General features: G+C 33.8%; 1 protein-coding gene across 1 annotated transcript in view; it reads right to left on the bottom strand.

Moving 5' to 3' along the window:
• Positions 1–6,069: 6,069 nt before the first annotated feature.
• The window catches only part of LOC129216528 (carcinoembryonic antigen-related cell adhesion molecule 8-like), a 106,474-nt gene continuing 96,391 nt past the window's right edge, over positions 6,070–16,152 (bottom strand). Inside the window, exon 6 of the mRNA XM_054850746.1 lies at positions 6,070–6,260. Coding sequence (XP_054706721.1) covers positions 6,070–6,260 — 191 coding nt within the window. The remainder of the gene's footprint in view (positions 6,261–16,152) is intronic.

Here is a 16,152-nt window from a genome sequence, read left to right as displayed (position 1 = left end):
CGATATCATCATCGTGGGATGCAGCTTCGAAGAACATCTGGCAAATCTTAGGAAAGTGCTGCAAAAGCTTAAGGAAGCCAATCTGAAGTTAAGCCCGTCCAAATGTAATTTTTTCCGCCGGGAAGTGAACTACCTTGGTCACATCATCTCTTCTGAGGGTGTACAAACCGATCCAGAGAAGGTATCTGCGGTCAAGAGTTGGAGTCGTCCCGAAAACATCCATCAGCTGCGAAGTTTCCTTGGGCTCTGCACGTACTACAGGAAGTTTGTGAAGGGTTTTTGCAACATTGCACGACCTTTGCATAAGCTGACGGAGAGCAAGCAAAAGTTTGAATGGTCCAAAGAATGCGAAGATGCATTTCTACGACTGAAGGAGGCTTTAACATCAACGCCTATCCTCGCATATCCTCAGCCTGAAAAATCCTTCATCCTGGACACTGATGCGAGCAACGAGGGCATTGGAGCTGTTTTATACCAAGAAATTGACGGCAATGAACATGTCATCGCTTACTGGAGCAAATGCTTATCAAAGTCGGAGCGAAATTACTGCGTCACCAGAAAGGAGTTACTGGCCATAGTGAAAGCTGTAGAACACTTCCATCATTACCTCTACGGCCGAAAATTTCTGCTTCGGACAGATCATGCCTCGTTAACTTGGCTTTTGAACTTCAAAAATCCGGAAGGCCAGATAGCCAGGTCGATACAGCGACTCCAGGAATATGACATGGAGATCAAACACCGAAAAGGATTATCTCACGGTAATGCTGACACTTTATCAAGAAGACCCTGTCCTGAGAACTGCCACTATTGTTCCCGAATCGAGAAACAGTATGGAACGACTAGCCCTACCGCCTATCAGGTGACAGTGACTCCAATATCATCAGAACCTGATCCATGGAGTGACGACCAAGTTCGAAAAGATCAACTTGAAGACCCCGACATAAAACCAATTTTGGAGTTCATGGAAAGTGGCATTCGGCGACCTAGCTGGCAGGACGTTTCCATCTTCAGTCCTGCAACAAAAAGATACTGGGCTTTATGGAACTCGCTCCATTTACGGAACGGCGTGCTACACCGAAAATGGGAATCTGACGACGGCAAAACATCTAGGTGGCAGTTACTACTTCCCCGATCAAGGATTTCAGATGTTCTGAAAGAAATACATAGTAGTGCGACTGGAGGACATTTTGGTGTGTTGAAAACCCTCAATAAAGTTCGGGAGCGCTTCTTCTGGAGCAGGGCGAAGGATGACGTGGAGAAGTGGTGCCATTCTTGTGACGCCTGTGCTGCTCGTAAAGGACCGAAGAAGAGAAGCAGAGGGAAGCTACATCTGTACAACGTTGGAGCTCCTTTCGAACGAATTGGGATCGACATCCTGGGTCCTTTACCAAGAACTGCTGATGGGAACAAATACATTCTTGTTTCCATCGACTACTTCACCAAATGGCCCGAAGCGTATCCCATTCCAGATCAAAAAGCTACCAATGTAGCAGAGACTCTAGTCCAACACTGGATCTCGAGATACGGAACACCTTTGCAGATTCATTCCGATCAAGGGAGGAATTTCATCTCTGCTGTGTTTAAGGGCCTTTGTCAAATTTTCGGAATTGAGAAAACTAGGACAACACCACTACATCCACAATCAGACGGCATGGTGGAGAGATTTAACCGCACAATCCTGAATAATCTCTCGCTTATGGTATCCAGAAATCAACAGGATTGGGACAAGAAGCTACCTTTGTTCCTTCTGGCCTACCGCAGTGCTATCCACGAGACTACCGGATATGCCCCATCTCAGATGCTCTTCGGACGAGAGCTTCGGCTACCTTGTGATCTCGTCTTCGGTCGTCCTCCGGATGCGCCTGCATCGCCTGAGGAGTACATCCAGGATCCCCAGACTCGGTTGGAAGACGTTCATAACTTCGCACGAGAGCGAATCAACATCGCGGCGGGGAAGATGAAGACCCGATACGACACAAGGTCTACTGGACATGAATTCAACGAAGGCGACAAGGTTTGGTTATGGAATCCCATCCGACGGAAAGGTCTGTCACCCAAATTGCAATTGCATTGGGATGGACCCTACAAAGTCCTTAACCGACTAAATGACGTCGTAGTGAGGATCCAAAAATCACCTAATGCAAAACCTAGGGTTGTACATTATGATCGGTTAGCCCCATACTATGGCCATTGTTCATGAGTATTACGTAAACAACCATGGTTGATAACATAAAAGTTGTAGATAATTTTTTTGCTTTTAATGTTTAGTAATATTTCTTGTTATTATTGTGTTTCCTATGCATTATTGGTTATTATTTAATGTGTGTATTTGTGAACATGTGATAGAAGTTTGGCACCCTTTCTGGGGATTGTACGTGCAGTCCTTAGGAAGGGGGCAATGTTACAAATCATGTAAATAGTAATTATTGTAGTAACGTAACCTGTAAATAGTTTCCCGTAATGAATATACAACCCCTTTTCATTCGGCTAAAGTATACGATCCCTTATTTTCTTTTCTTTTCATTGATAAAATTTGATAACGGTCTACGCATTTCGCGAAGAGGTAAGAATGTTGTGGAAAATTCTTCGATGTTTATAAAAGCGTCCTGCGTGATAAAGAGGGGAGTTTTCCGATTGAGATTCGAACTGAGAGTGTATTAGCTCTGTTTATTGCGAGGCATTTCGCTGTGTTATTTTCGTATTTGGAAGTAAATACGTGTGTAAACGTTGCGTTTACGATGTTGTGTGATAATTGCTTAATTGCTGATGAATAATTTAGCAGTTGTTGACGATCTTTCCTGTACATAGTGTAAATAAATTTCCTGTGTTTTTATCAAGAACTGTGTCTTCATTTCAAGAAAGTGGAAGTCGCACCGAATCCGTTACAATACTAATTTTGTGCCAAATTTCCTGAAAATCGGCCGAATGGTCTAGGCGCTATGCGCGGCACAGACATCCTACAGACATCCTCCGGACAGAGGGACTTTCAGCTTTATTATTAGTAAAGAAGAAGAAAAGAAAAGAAGAAAGATAAAGAAGTAAAGAAAAGAAAGGTAATTTTCAGAACAAATTCTTTCCCATTTTATTAAATTTCTGTGAAAAATGGGCTTAAAATTGGAACAGAAAAAGAACAAAATCGAATTTTCGAAAAATCGCTTCGAGGTGCACACCCCCATGCTACATACTAACTTTGTGCCAAATTTCCTGAAAATCGGCCGAACGGTCTAGGCGCTATGCGTGTCACAGACATCCTACAGACATCCAGACATCCAGATATCCTCCGGACAGAGAGACTTTTAGCTTTATTATTAGTAAAGATTATCCAAAGAGCATCGAAAGTAAAATATGTAATCCTTAATGGGAGAATCCTATGAATCAAATCTTAGCATAAATACAATTCTTTTCAATTGTTAACCCATATTTTGAACATTTTAAGACAGCTTCTGAAAATAGATTTACACAAAGTTGGATTTCTTTAACACTTGAAATAAATAAAGAACATTGTAGTCATCCCGAATGCTGCTACCATATCATAAATCTTCCGAAATTCGTTTCAAGTAAAATTACTCAATTAGAGGAAGACAAAACTCTTCGGAATAATAAAACGTTAAATTAACCAAATGAATTATTTCACATGAGTCAATGACAAATGATCTCTTTCTGACACCTTAATTCGGTTAGATCACGCATTCTCAAAAAGTTTTCTTTTTCTTTTCGGATTGGGTAAAGTGACTCAGAACACCGAAATATTCACAAAAATAGTATATTGCAAGATAAAAATTAAGCAGTTATGTAAAAATTATTATATAGCCATTATTAGAAACAGTAAGTTAATTCTGCTTATCATTGAAATTCAACTTTCTTTCCCAATATAATGCTTTGCTTTATTGTTTTTTATTTTCACTGTTGGTCATGGTTCAAAAGCATTAAAAGCTTGGTTTTTAGTGAAAACAAGGCTCAACTTTGTGGGAAGTTAATACTTTTGCCAATAAGATTAAATAAATCTTCAATTCTACTTTTATATAATAACTACAACAACGAAGAATGCATTTGACTTTTTAAAACAACACATTTTGCAACAACATTTCAGTCTATTTCAGACTCACTGTATCTTTTAGGGATAAGGGAAACATACTTTACGTAAAAACAATGCAGATAAAGATGTAGAAAAGTGTAACATTACTGTTAGTTTAAAAAATATTAAAAAGATAATATATTAAAATTAGCACTAGAAAAAAAAGTTAAATGAAATTTTGCACGCTCAACTTCGTTTCATACAAACACATTTTTCATTCAACTAGCGTGAATAATTTCGAGCAAGTTTAAAATAACACTTCCACCACCCAATTCACACAGCTGACTCTCCAAATTGCAATGTTAATATTCCGGACCCTGTAATAAAGAAACAAAAGTAGATTTCTGTTACACATTGAAACTAAAATGTGAAAACATTTTAATTGCTTTGTAATGAGTAAATTAAACACACCAATACTGCTACTTCAAAAATGCTTCAGTAGCGACCACTTCAAGGTTTATATTTGAAAAGAAAGAATTCCAGGTTTTCCAATGGATTGAAACGTGCAGAATACCTCCCGCATGTTTGATGCACTTTTGATTCCATTGAGAGACCAGAAATCCTTTTTTTTTTCAAATAAAAACCTTGAAGTGACCACTATTGAAGAACTGGCCACTACTGGTGTGTTTAGCTTAATATTTCACAAATAAAACAATACTAAGCAGCTAATTTTGTTCCCTTGGCATTATGGTTTTTCTTTGGTGAATTTAAAAATGAAACTTTTTAAACCCCGACACACAAAGGAAGGGGGTTAAAAGTTTGACGTGTGTGTGTGTGTGGTTCTCTAGCGCCTTAACGGATGGACCGATTCTGAAAAAAAAGAAATTTGTTCAAAAGGAGAGTTGATCGAGAGTGTTCTTAGCTAGGTAGCGTCTTCGGATGACATTAATTAAGGAAGATATTAATTTAAAACCTCGAAAATTTTTTTTCAGATCTTTGCAGCGAAAACATGTTATTAACATAAAATTTTTAAAATTTAGTACCAAAATAAAGAGCATTTTTTTCTGCGTCTGATAGAATGTGTTTGGAACTTCCATGTTATATAGAATTCGAATTATAACGCTTTTTCAAAGCAGATTTTAAACACGGCTAAGCCTTTATTCAGCGATTAGTAGGGGAGACCGCGGCAGGTTTTCGCACTGGGCTCGTTTTTGATTTGACTTTAACTCGTTAGCGAACCGGTAGAGCGAAACACCGACCAGACTATTTGAAAGGCAGCGCCAATAGACGACAACTACGAGAGTTTCAGTTGGATGGCTGTTTACATTGCTGAGTAACGACAGTTTCACTTGTTTTTGTACAGGTAAGTAAATTTTGATGACCTCATTTAAACTAAAAACAAACATATACGTATTAAGTTAAGTTTTTGTCTGTTGTAATATTTCCAAAGAGCATATTTAGGAGCTACCAGTGATGTGATAGTTTGTCCATAAAATTCTTTTTTTGACCGTTTGCGTGAAGTTAAAGGAAAAACATGGCGACGGGGCACGTTTTCAAACACCAAGCGGGGCATATTTTCGCATCGAAAACGTGCACCATCGCATCGAAAATATGCCCCGCCCCTTCGATCGCTACTATTTATCGATGTTTAAAAAATTATTTACTCTTAAATGAAGCATAAATAGTTAAATACACATGAAAAGGTAAGCTTCTTATTTGACAACTTATATTTTTAAACAAAAAAGAGACACAAAATAAATCACAATCTCAATCATTCATGAGAGATACATGTTAAAACAAAATATGCCTAAGTGTTTATAAAAATAGCATTAAACTGATATGTTCACAGAATGACTTGATTATTATGACTTGATATTGATCTGTATGTTGGGTTTTCAGATTTGTAATGGTACGACACTACAAAAAGAAGTCTGAAAGAGGGAAGTACACCATAGAGATTATGGTAGAAGCTTTCAACAAAGTAAAAGAAGGAAGAAGTATGAAAAGTGTAGCGACAGAGTTTGGATTGTGCGACAGGACTTCGGCAAATTATTTTAGAAAGTTATCCTATGAAAGTTATCCTCTGAAACTCCCAGACAGTTCTGTGCTCCTGCCTTATTAAGTGCGACTCCTGGTCCATCAAGTGCGTTTTTTGACTCATCAATTGTGACTCCTGGCCCATCAAGTGCGGTTTTTGACTCATCAAGTGTGACTCCTGGCCCATCAAGTGCGCCTCCTGGTTCTTCTATTGAAGAAGCACGTCAATACTGTCTGTGATGCTTGGGTTTGCACAAATAAAAGGCCTATGAAAATATATGATGTCCCATCAAATATGGCAACAACAACGCCGCTGGCTTTAACGCCAAACAGTATAATGTCTGGCTTTAGGGTGTCAGGGATTTTTCCCTTGAACCCAGATATCGTTACAGATGCCGACTACATGCCAGCCTATTTCACCGATAGACCTGCCTCAGTGCAGGCAGAGGTGAACAGGCCTATAGCAGGGCAGCACGAAGAGGCTGATACTCAAGTTCTAACACAGCCAAACGTAGGTTGTACCACCCCAGAAGAAGTGAGACCTCTGGAAAAAGCGGGTCCGAGAAAACAAATTGGCAAAGGAAGAAAGAAAAGAAAGTCGGCCATTTTGACCGACACTCCGGTCAAAGAGCAGCTTAGACTAGAGCAGCAACAAGCTAAGCAGAGAAAACAAATGAAAAATGAGAATAAAAAGAAATATAAGAAAAATGCAAAAACGTTTATTTAAGAGACAAATTGAAAAACCTAACAAGCCCGAAGAAAATGAAGAATCAAGTGATGAAGAGGAAGAAGACTGTGCTTGCATTTACTGCTTAGAATTGTACAGTAAATCTAAGGCTAAAGAGATATGGGTAAAGTGCACTCGTTGCAAAGGATGGGACCACTAGTCTTGCATCAAAGGAAACCCTATGCTCTTTGTATGCATTAATTGTGACAGTGACGATGACGTTTAGTGTTTTTAACAGTAATACATGTATTAAAATTATTAAGTAGTCAAGTTGGTGATGAGTTTTTTTAAATGTATATTTACTGAAAATCAATAAATAACCTACCTTGAAAATATTTTGTTTATTTCCCAAATTATATTGATATAAGAACATGCGAAAACTTGCCCTTGTCTATTAATAAGGAATGCGAAAACTTGCCACGGTCACGGGGCACATTTTCGCACGTGACATAACGACACTTAAAACTATTTTTCTATAAAACAAAGCTTAATTAATTGATGTAAGTAATTCCACGTTGTAGCCAAGGTTTCTATGAATGGTGTACAGTTTTTCAAATTTAGGTAAATAAATAAAAAATAAAAGAAATAATTTAAAAAAAGCGCGAAAACCTGCCCCGGTCTCCCCTAACCGAATTCATTGTTGACTAACAAGGAAATTAAAAGCAATGATTTAAAGTTTTTATCTGTTCCCAGTTTCAATTTGGTAATAAATAAAATATATACTTGTAATTGATTTCAATAGTATAAGGCTTTTAAATAGATTTTCAATTTTCCCTCTTGATTCTACATTTGCAACCCAGTCTGGGGGATTTTAAAATTTTTAATTTGAGTTACTTGTAAGCTATCTTTTATGCTGCATCTTTTATGCTTTTTACCTATAAAGTGTTGAATATTAGGAACATTGAGTCTTTAACTATAAAAATAAACTAACAATAACATAAAAATATTCAAACACAATAAATAGCACACATTTAAAGGAAAAAGTGAAAGCACTTCTACGAGGAAAAGTTTAGGAAAAAGTAAAACGAATAGTTCTAGGGTTAAATTAAAAAAGTAAGTTACATATCTGTGGATCGATTTTTCTCATTTTACGCTTCGTTCTTTAGCCAAAAAAAATTTTTTTATCCGAAAAACGTCAAAGACCACTTTGTTCTCGTAATCTTGTCTTTAAGCATTCTTAATGCAAACTTAAATCGAAAGCTGCTGGCTTTCAGAAAAGCTAACATCTGAAAAAGAGGCAAGCAAAAAGTTCTTAAGAAAATTCAAAGGCTTTTTTCTGAAAATAGCGCCGCTGATTTTTGCGGTTTTCAAGGTTACAGAAAAAAAGAGCCGATTATTTAAAAGTTCACGTTGAAGGACAAGTGCTTAGAAGAAAAGAATGGTTTTCTCTACTTAATCTATAAAGTCCTTGAAAAAGTTAGGCACTACGCACTGGTGCAACCCCCCGCAACCCACGAAGCGTAGGAAGGGGGCGCAAGACGTATGAGGGCACACGCTCTGGGGGAAAAAAACACTTTATTAAAATTAAAAAAAAAAAAAAATCTTATGAGAGGAGGCACACTTGTAAATCTTGCGTTGGGGGAGGGGGGGGGAAGCACGGAAGTGTATGTAAGCTACTGGCACTACGTACTAATTAGTTAGGTTTAGAGATGTAAAATTTCCGGAAATTTTGAAATGGTGGAAAAAAAACCGGTTTTTTACCGGTTTTTTTCGGGAAAAATTGGAAAAAATGGAAAATTTGATTTTTTTATGAATAAAATTAGGGTTTCTTAATAGCTCTGTGTTTTTTGGAACATATAAAGGGTTAAGCATTAAGAAATATATGCTGTCCACACATCTGCTTAACAGAAATACACATAAAGCTAGGATCAAATAGAACAAAAAAAAAAAAAAACCTTTTTGTTTTATAACTGACAGCTTTCATGATCAAACACCAGAAATAAGTCAAGTCGTCATTCAACAAATAATATTGGGTAATGTGTGTCTAATCGTAACAATTACATTTTCTATTTTAGATTGCCTTTGAAACTTGAAGTATTAATTGAAATTTTCGACTTTTAAACATGATTGATTTTTTTTGAAAGAAAAATAATACAATGTAACTTTACTGTCTAAAAATGAAAGCTATTGAGTTTTAATTTTTTCCAATCCAGTCCAAGTCCAAATCAAAACTAAACTGTTTTTTTTTTAAAGCTGAACCAAAACTTAAACTGAAGTTTCAGTTTATTCATACGGCTGTGCTAAGCACAGTAATGAAAGTAGTCATACCAGCACTTTTGAGCAAATTTGAGTTATTATAACCAAGTTGTTCTCTGTTTCGAATTTTACTTAATAAATAAAATGTTTTAAGGTCATTTGATCAAGAACTATTGTTTTGAAAAATTCTTTTTAAAAAAAAAAGACATCTGAATCAAATATATGGAAGAGCCACACTTTAAAATACAATATCTCAGCTTGAGCCAATTGCAAATTCCCCTTTTTTGCTTAGCACGGCAGTATATAGGGTGCGGAAAAAATGTATCGGACAAAAATTGTATCATCGAATGGAAGAAAGGTAATTTCATTTTAATGAGTGCTTAGTTTATTTTTGTTTCTCCCTTTATTAGAAAATAATTTACAATATATTACCTAGTTTATGTATTGTTTTCTGTTCTCTTACAATTTTAAGCAAAATACTTGCTATTTTAAGTTGTTTAAGGGGTCTAAGGACCCTTAAACTTCAAAATTTTCGATTTTCTGGAAAAAATATATGTTATGCATAGTTTAATTCTGAACAATTTGATACATTATTTATTACCATACGCCAAAAACTTTTCAAGTTATCGTCAAAATGCGTAAACTTTCCCCACAGAGATTTATGTTAATAGCAGCTGTTTAAGCCTCTGTTTCTCAGGTGCCGGTTTCTTTGGTTTTCTCGTTTTGCGCGCATGATATTTTATAAAGTTTCTTATATATTTCCGTAAAACTTTTAATGTGTATTTATCTGCTTTATGACCTGAACCTAAATTTATTTATTTTTTTTTTAATAATTTATTTATTTATTTGAAATTTAATAAGTTAATATCGAAAGTTTCCAAAATTTTGGACAAAAAAATATATATATTTTTAAATATTAACTTTCATTTTTAGTTGAAATTTAGGTTCAGATCATAAAAATATACTAGACAAACATGCATGAAAAGTTTCACGGAAATATATAAGAAACTTTCTGCATTGTAGGGGCTGGACATTTTCCTTTAACTCCACACCGATTCATATGGCCAAAAAGGCAAGAGAGAGATGCAAGGCGCATTGTTTTTGACATGATATCATCTTTAGAGTGGACGCTCTACTCGCTCGACCTCAATCCCATTTATTACACTGTAAGGCCTGTTTCAGAGTCAAAGGTCTACCCTAAACTACACATAAGTTTGGACTTTCTAAACCAATTGCTTTGTAGGGAATAGGATTGATTAAAGGACTTGCTGCCCTTGAATGAAAATTTCAGTAAGCAGTCACTTTTCTGTATTACTGCAAAAGACTTCTAGTTTGAAACCAATTAAATTTATTGATTGCTAAAGGTCTTCTCATATTATATTATGTATTTTGTTAATTTATTTGTTTTTAATACAGTTTCTTGGGAAATTGCTTGCTCGGTTTTTTTTTGCTGCACCCTGTACATTTGGCTCGCACAGTCAGCAGAAACATAGTTTTGTGATTAAAGTTATGCTTGTTTGTTTTATGAAAAATGAAAATAAATTCTTCACTAAGGTTATTGGTTTAAGCTTTTTTGCAAAAAGTATTATTAAACATTTTTTGATCTATATGCAAATTATATTGTCATACAACAACTTGCATTAATGTTAGACAGTATTTTAACATAAAACAGGGGGGGGGGGGGGGGTATGGATTGCATCAGAATTTAAGCGTGAGAAATTTCTAATCACTTTTTGCTGAAAATTTAAATTAATACCACGAAAAGTTGAAAAAATTAAATTTTTTTTCAATTTTTCCGAAGTGGAAATTTACTCCTTCGGAAAAAAACGTTTTTTTTTTTCAGTTTTTTCGGAAATTTTTCGGTTCTTTTCCGACTGTTTTCATCTCTAGTTAGGTTATTTGGCCAAAAAAACAAATTTTCTGAACTCGAGATTTTAGCAGTTTATCTTCCTCCGGTAGCTCATGCACAGTTGTGCTCATGCTGGTACAGTTGTACTAAGTTGCAGCACACACATGCTCCCACACAGACACAAACACACACACAAAACAATTAATGAATAGAAAGAATCAACAAAGTTTTGCAATTAAGGATTCAGGCTGAATCTTTTTTTTTTTTTAAATGTTATTTTTTCTCTTTTCAAATTTCTATATAATACGGTTTTTTACTTCATAATTCTAAAATTTAGCTTTGAATAAAATTTAGCCTATTCCTTCAGAACTTTTACTCGCACGAAATATGATGCGAAAAGAACAGCAATCAATTATAGTATTTAAATGTTATACCATAGCACAAAAAGAAATAATCAAAAAGTAGCTTATCTAGGCAGTGTGAACTATGCATAGTAGAAAAACTAACTGAATCATATAGTAATAAAATTACGGTATATTTATTCAAAAACATGCTAAATAAAGTCAGTAATGAGTAGCATAAAAAATTCCCTTTTTCAATCGTCTGTAAGCTTAATCAAACGCTCATAAATACTCGTAACGTTCAAAAAATAAGTGAAGCATAAATTTTTTTCCCCTTTGCAAAAAAAAAAAAAGATTCTAAAAATGCTTGATATCCGTTCTAAGTATTTTAGAAGTTTCAAACAAACTCCACCTTATATTAATAGAAATGTTATCATTTGATTGGCGTCAAATTTTCAAACGTGAAAATATGTTTGTCAATTGCTTTTTAAGAGGGACTGTTTTTGAGACGGAGAGAGAGAGAATCAAGAAAAGAAGCATTATGAAATTATTTTCCAATTGCTTTTATTTATTATTGCTGGATACAATATGTCACTGAACAAAAAAAAAAAAAAAAAAAAAAAAAAAAAAAAAAAAAACTATCACTATATAGATTCAATCGTGTCTAATGAAAGCATTGAAAAAAATTATTATATATGGAGTTATATAATAGAGTTCATACCACTTTTCAATTCTCCCTTCTAAATATGGAAAGAAAAAGTGGGTATTCCCTGTCATTATAACCTTAACGACAAAAGTTTTCAAGAGATTTTGTTAGGAACTTACACTTAATTAACACAATATTTAAATAAGGTGTATGCTTATGCACTTTGAAATTGTAAAAATCGACTGAAATAAAGAAAATTGCTCTTGTGTCTGAAAACGTTTATAAATCCTTTAGCCTTTAAGCGATACTAAAATATTAATATTCAAACTATTTCTTAAGTTTTATGGATTTTCTTGGAGCATAAAATTCCATGTTTTAAAATTTTAAACTCAATTTCTGAAAAATAGCAATTTTGCCACATGCTTTGTTCCAAATAAGATATTCAAAAATGAGTTAACTTATTATAATTATTTCAGTAACATTATAAGCGGCATAGCACAATAGATGTATTAATCTTTCTTTTATCATAGCTGTTTATTAAGAGAAGAATTTTTAGTAGATGTTTAGACTTCAAAACTTTATGGAAAATCCAAGTTTTTTTATTTTTCTTTAGAGGAAAAACCATCGAAAAAGTATTTCTTCTGAAATCTTTATTAAGGCGAACAGAATAAGTTTGAGGAGTAGAATTTCCAGCTCAAATTTTGTGTTAAGACAAATTATATTTCGAGAAATTCTGTTTGAAAAAATGTATTTAATACCTCATTAAATATTTCTTATATTATTAGTTCGTTTTTTTCTGGTTTTTAATTGCTAAAATGGTTTTAGAAAGACCAGTGACCGATTGTAAGATAAGCCGAATTTTAAAGGTAAAAAAGAAGAAAGAATAAGTATGTACGTATATCGTAATTTACTTCATAACGAGAATATATTTATGTCACTATAGAGTGACAATTACTACATTTTACGGAATTTTAGTACATTGTTCCAATTTTACTAGACATAAATTTGTTCCAAGAAAATTAGAAGCAGTACAAGCGTTTTGAACTGCCCTTTGATATTAATAGTAGTTAGAAAATTGCTTAAAGCAGTAATCATTACCAAAGCGTAGTTCCTTACACATATGAAATGACGTACCGGCGTAAAGAGTTTTCCAAAAATGCAAATACATTTTTCTTTGTCTTAATGCAAGCTTGATAACATTGGACCACAGCAGTACAAAACAAATGCAACTGTTATTCAATCTTACTGCTATTTCAAAAACTTCCCCCTTTTATTTTATTTCCTTTTAATATCTTCAGTAACAATCTATAACAAATGATTAGGACATTTTGGTTTGATTTATGACACTAAATGCAGTATGATTTCAGAATGTTGCCAGCCTGGTACGGTTCGTTTTTAATACAATATTTACAAATCAATAAAATTGAGCTTGAATAGTTTTGTTGACATTTTAGTTTAATAAAAAAAAGTGAAACGTAATTAATAAGTAACTTTTGCATAAATATTAGAAAACATTAGTGGCATCAAATGACGAAGAAGTGCAACGGGGTTGGGAGAGATTGTCTCGAATGCTAGCCCTGGAGTTTCATTCGTAGCTTTGAGAAACGGAGTGGTAGAGGTAATGAATGTGGCATTTTGCTTAACCTTCATCGAGTTTTTTGAAGGAGTTTTCCCAGTTATCTTCGTTTTTAAATTATTGAGTATAACACCTCTAAGTGCTGAAGAGCTTGTAACTGCTGAGAAAACACCCTAAGAAATCATATTAAAAGCTCCATACCCAAACAGCTTTCCTCAACGAAAATGACATGAAATAAACTTCGTAATATAAAGCTAGGAGAGTTTGCGTATAATCCAACGGAATAGTAAAAAAACACTCTAGTTATTAATATTTTACTAAACTATTTATTGTAATTATGTAAACTGTGTATGGTAATTATTATGGGTATCTAATTGTAATATCATTTGTTGGGTATGCATTTTTATTTCTCTTATGCTGTTAGGCTTTAATGTAATGCAACAGCTGTAACGAAACCAAGAGGACCATTTTGCACCATCTGTTCTTTTAGGGTTGGAGAGATTACGTACATGTTTATAGAAGATTGTGCTTAATAATAACTATACAATTAAAAGGTTAACAACAGCAAAGACACTTAAAGTGACATAATTGAATGGTTTTTGTCTGCAAAAATATTTATAGTGCAGTAAATATTTTAACATAACCATTAATTAATAAAAAATGCACAATTTTTAGAAAGGAAGCAAAAATTGTAGTTTAAGAAAAAAAAAAGAAACAAAGCAAGGAGAACATCAGAAAATTTACAAAATTACATAAAGTTACTTTGTAATTCGTTTAACTTTTTTTTTTCATTTCGTTTTACAATACAAGGTAACCAATATAAGTCGAATAATATCTCCTACCATGCAAAAAAACAAGCACAGCGCGCCATCTCTCCTAGGTAGCAGATGTGCGAACAATCCTATTTCGGTAGGAGAGATTGCGCGATCTTTTACTTAAACAAGACCGCTGCTAGAAACAACTACGTGTTTTAACAATGTTAAGAACTTCGTGAAAAACCGTTTGCATCAAAATTATTTTACTTTATTGCCATTCTCTTAAATTTTGAGGAAAAATTACGAAAATTCAAGCACTTTCGTTTAGTTAAACAATGCACAGTTTGTCTTAAATTCTCCAAAAACCAGCATGCATTTTCATTTGCACACTCAAATACTGCCCTTGTACAACTGCATGAAGTCTCCAAGCCCTTGCTCAAATCTTACCCCCCCCCCCCCAAACTCTTTGTGCGCATTTCCTGAACCCGCGAAAACTCTAATCACTTTACCTTATGTAACTATAAAAAAAAACTGAGAACATCTCCTACGTTTAGCTTTTATTACGTACGACGCAAACAAAAGCCTACTTGATCAAAAGGAAGTCCTAGAAAATGTATGCTTTTATTTCTATTCAGTAGCTATAATCGATTTTCGACTGTTGCGGATTTTCTTCATTTTCGTAACTAAATGTGTTCAATAAATTACTTAACGAGGGAGTAATAAGTTTTTTCATTTCATTATAACTTGAATTACGATTGAAGTTAGGTCTTAAGAAAATAGGTTAAAAAAATTCAACTATACAAGAAGATTAAAAGAAAAGATGAAAAAAAAGAAGATTTCATGATCAAATGTTACATAAATCAATGCATTTTACAAACAATTCCAGTAAAAAATAATTTAGAACAAAAGTTCTGAAAAAATTTGAAGAAAGAAAAAATATTTCAGTGTTTCTATGCTATTTTTTTCAAAACTGTAATTCATATCTTTTAACTGCATAATAACTAAGCATATGCTTTTAATCCTGCTTCAACGTAAAAGTGAAAGAAAGAAGAAAAAAAAAAGTATGAAAGAAGGCTTAGTGCTTCATGAAAATAACGCTAAAAAAAGTCAAAAACAATATTTTTTTAGCTCTTTAAAAGGTTATTTTTTAAACAATTCGAAAAATTTTAACAGTAGGGGAGATTGTTGTACCTTGGGACACTGCTAGTTTCTAAGAATCTATATTTAGCAGCAATGTTTTTTGTAATCTCTAATAGTAACTTTCATCAATTAATCGTGCCATAGTAAAAATCAGCATCAAAAACGTTAAATTGATGATTTTGGGAGAGAAAGAATATTTAATTATGTTCTTCATTTTTGTTTCATTTTCTGCCCTTGTATTTGTAAAACTAATTAACTGAATTTTATTTTGTTTTAGAGAGAAGTACTTTAAATGTTTTCGTTATGAGAGAAAAAATGATAGTGCATCTATTTTGACCATCATTTTAGTCTATTTTACACGATGTGGTGATTGTACCTCAGGGCACGTCCCAAGGTACAATATATGCATGGTTTTTACTAATTAAGATGCGTTTAGGAACATAGAAATGCGTTCCAATCTAATGTAGTCTTTCCAACTCATTTAATGTTAGATAATAATTCATTATTTATTTTTTATGATTTAATTCATTACCATGAAAAAAAAAAAATTTTTTTTTTGGTGCAAAATTGTTTCAAGTATATAGTTGTTTCCTGATGAGTGTCTATGGTTCAACAGGATGCATCTCAAGGTACAATAGGTTGTTGCACCTTAGGACAGTTTGGAACTCTTACTTTAAATGACTGGCAATATTTTATTTTCAAACTGTCTGAATTAAAAAAAATATCTTGCAGAGTTTGGATATTTTAATGTGACTTTTAGATTTTAAATTTGGTTTAAAATAATTGAAGTTAAAAATTAAAATATGAAAAGTCTCCCATGGTACAACACTCTCCCCTAACGCGTACGACAAAAGTGGTTTACTACGTTTT

The sequence above is a fragment of the Uloborus diversus genome, chromosome 1 (genome assembly GCF_026930045.1).
Source record: "Uloborus diversus isolate 005 chromosome 1, Udiv.v.3.1, whole genome shotgun sequence".
Lineage (NCBI taxonomy): Eukaryota > Metazoa > Arthropoda > Arachnida > Araneae > Uloboridae > Uloborus > Uloborus diversus.
Note: the sequence above shows the minus strand (reverse complement) of the source record. Positions and strands in the feature narration are given on the sequence as shown.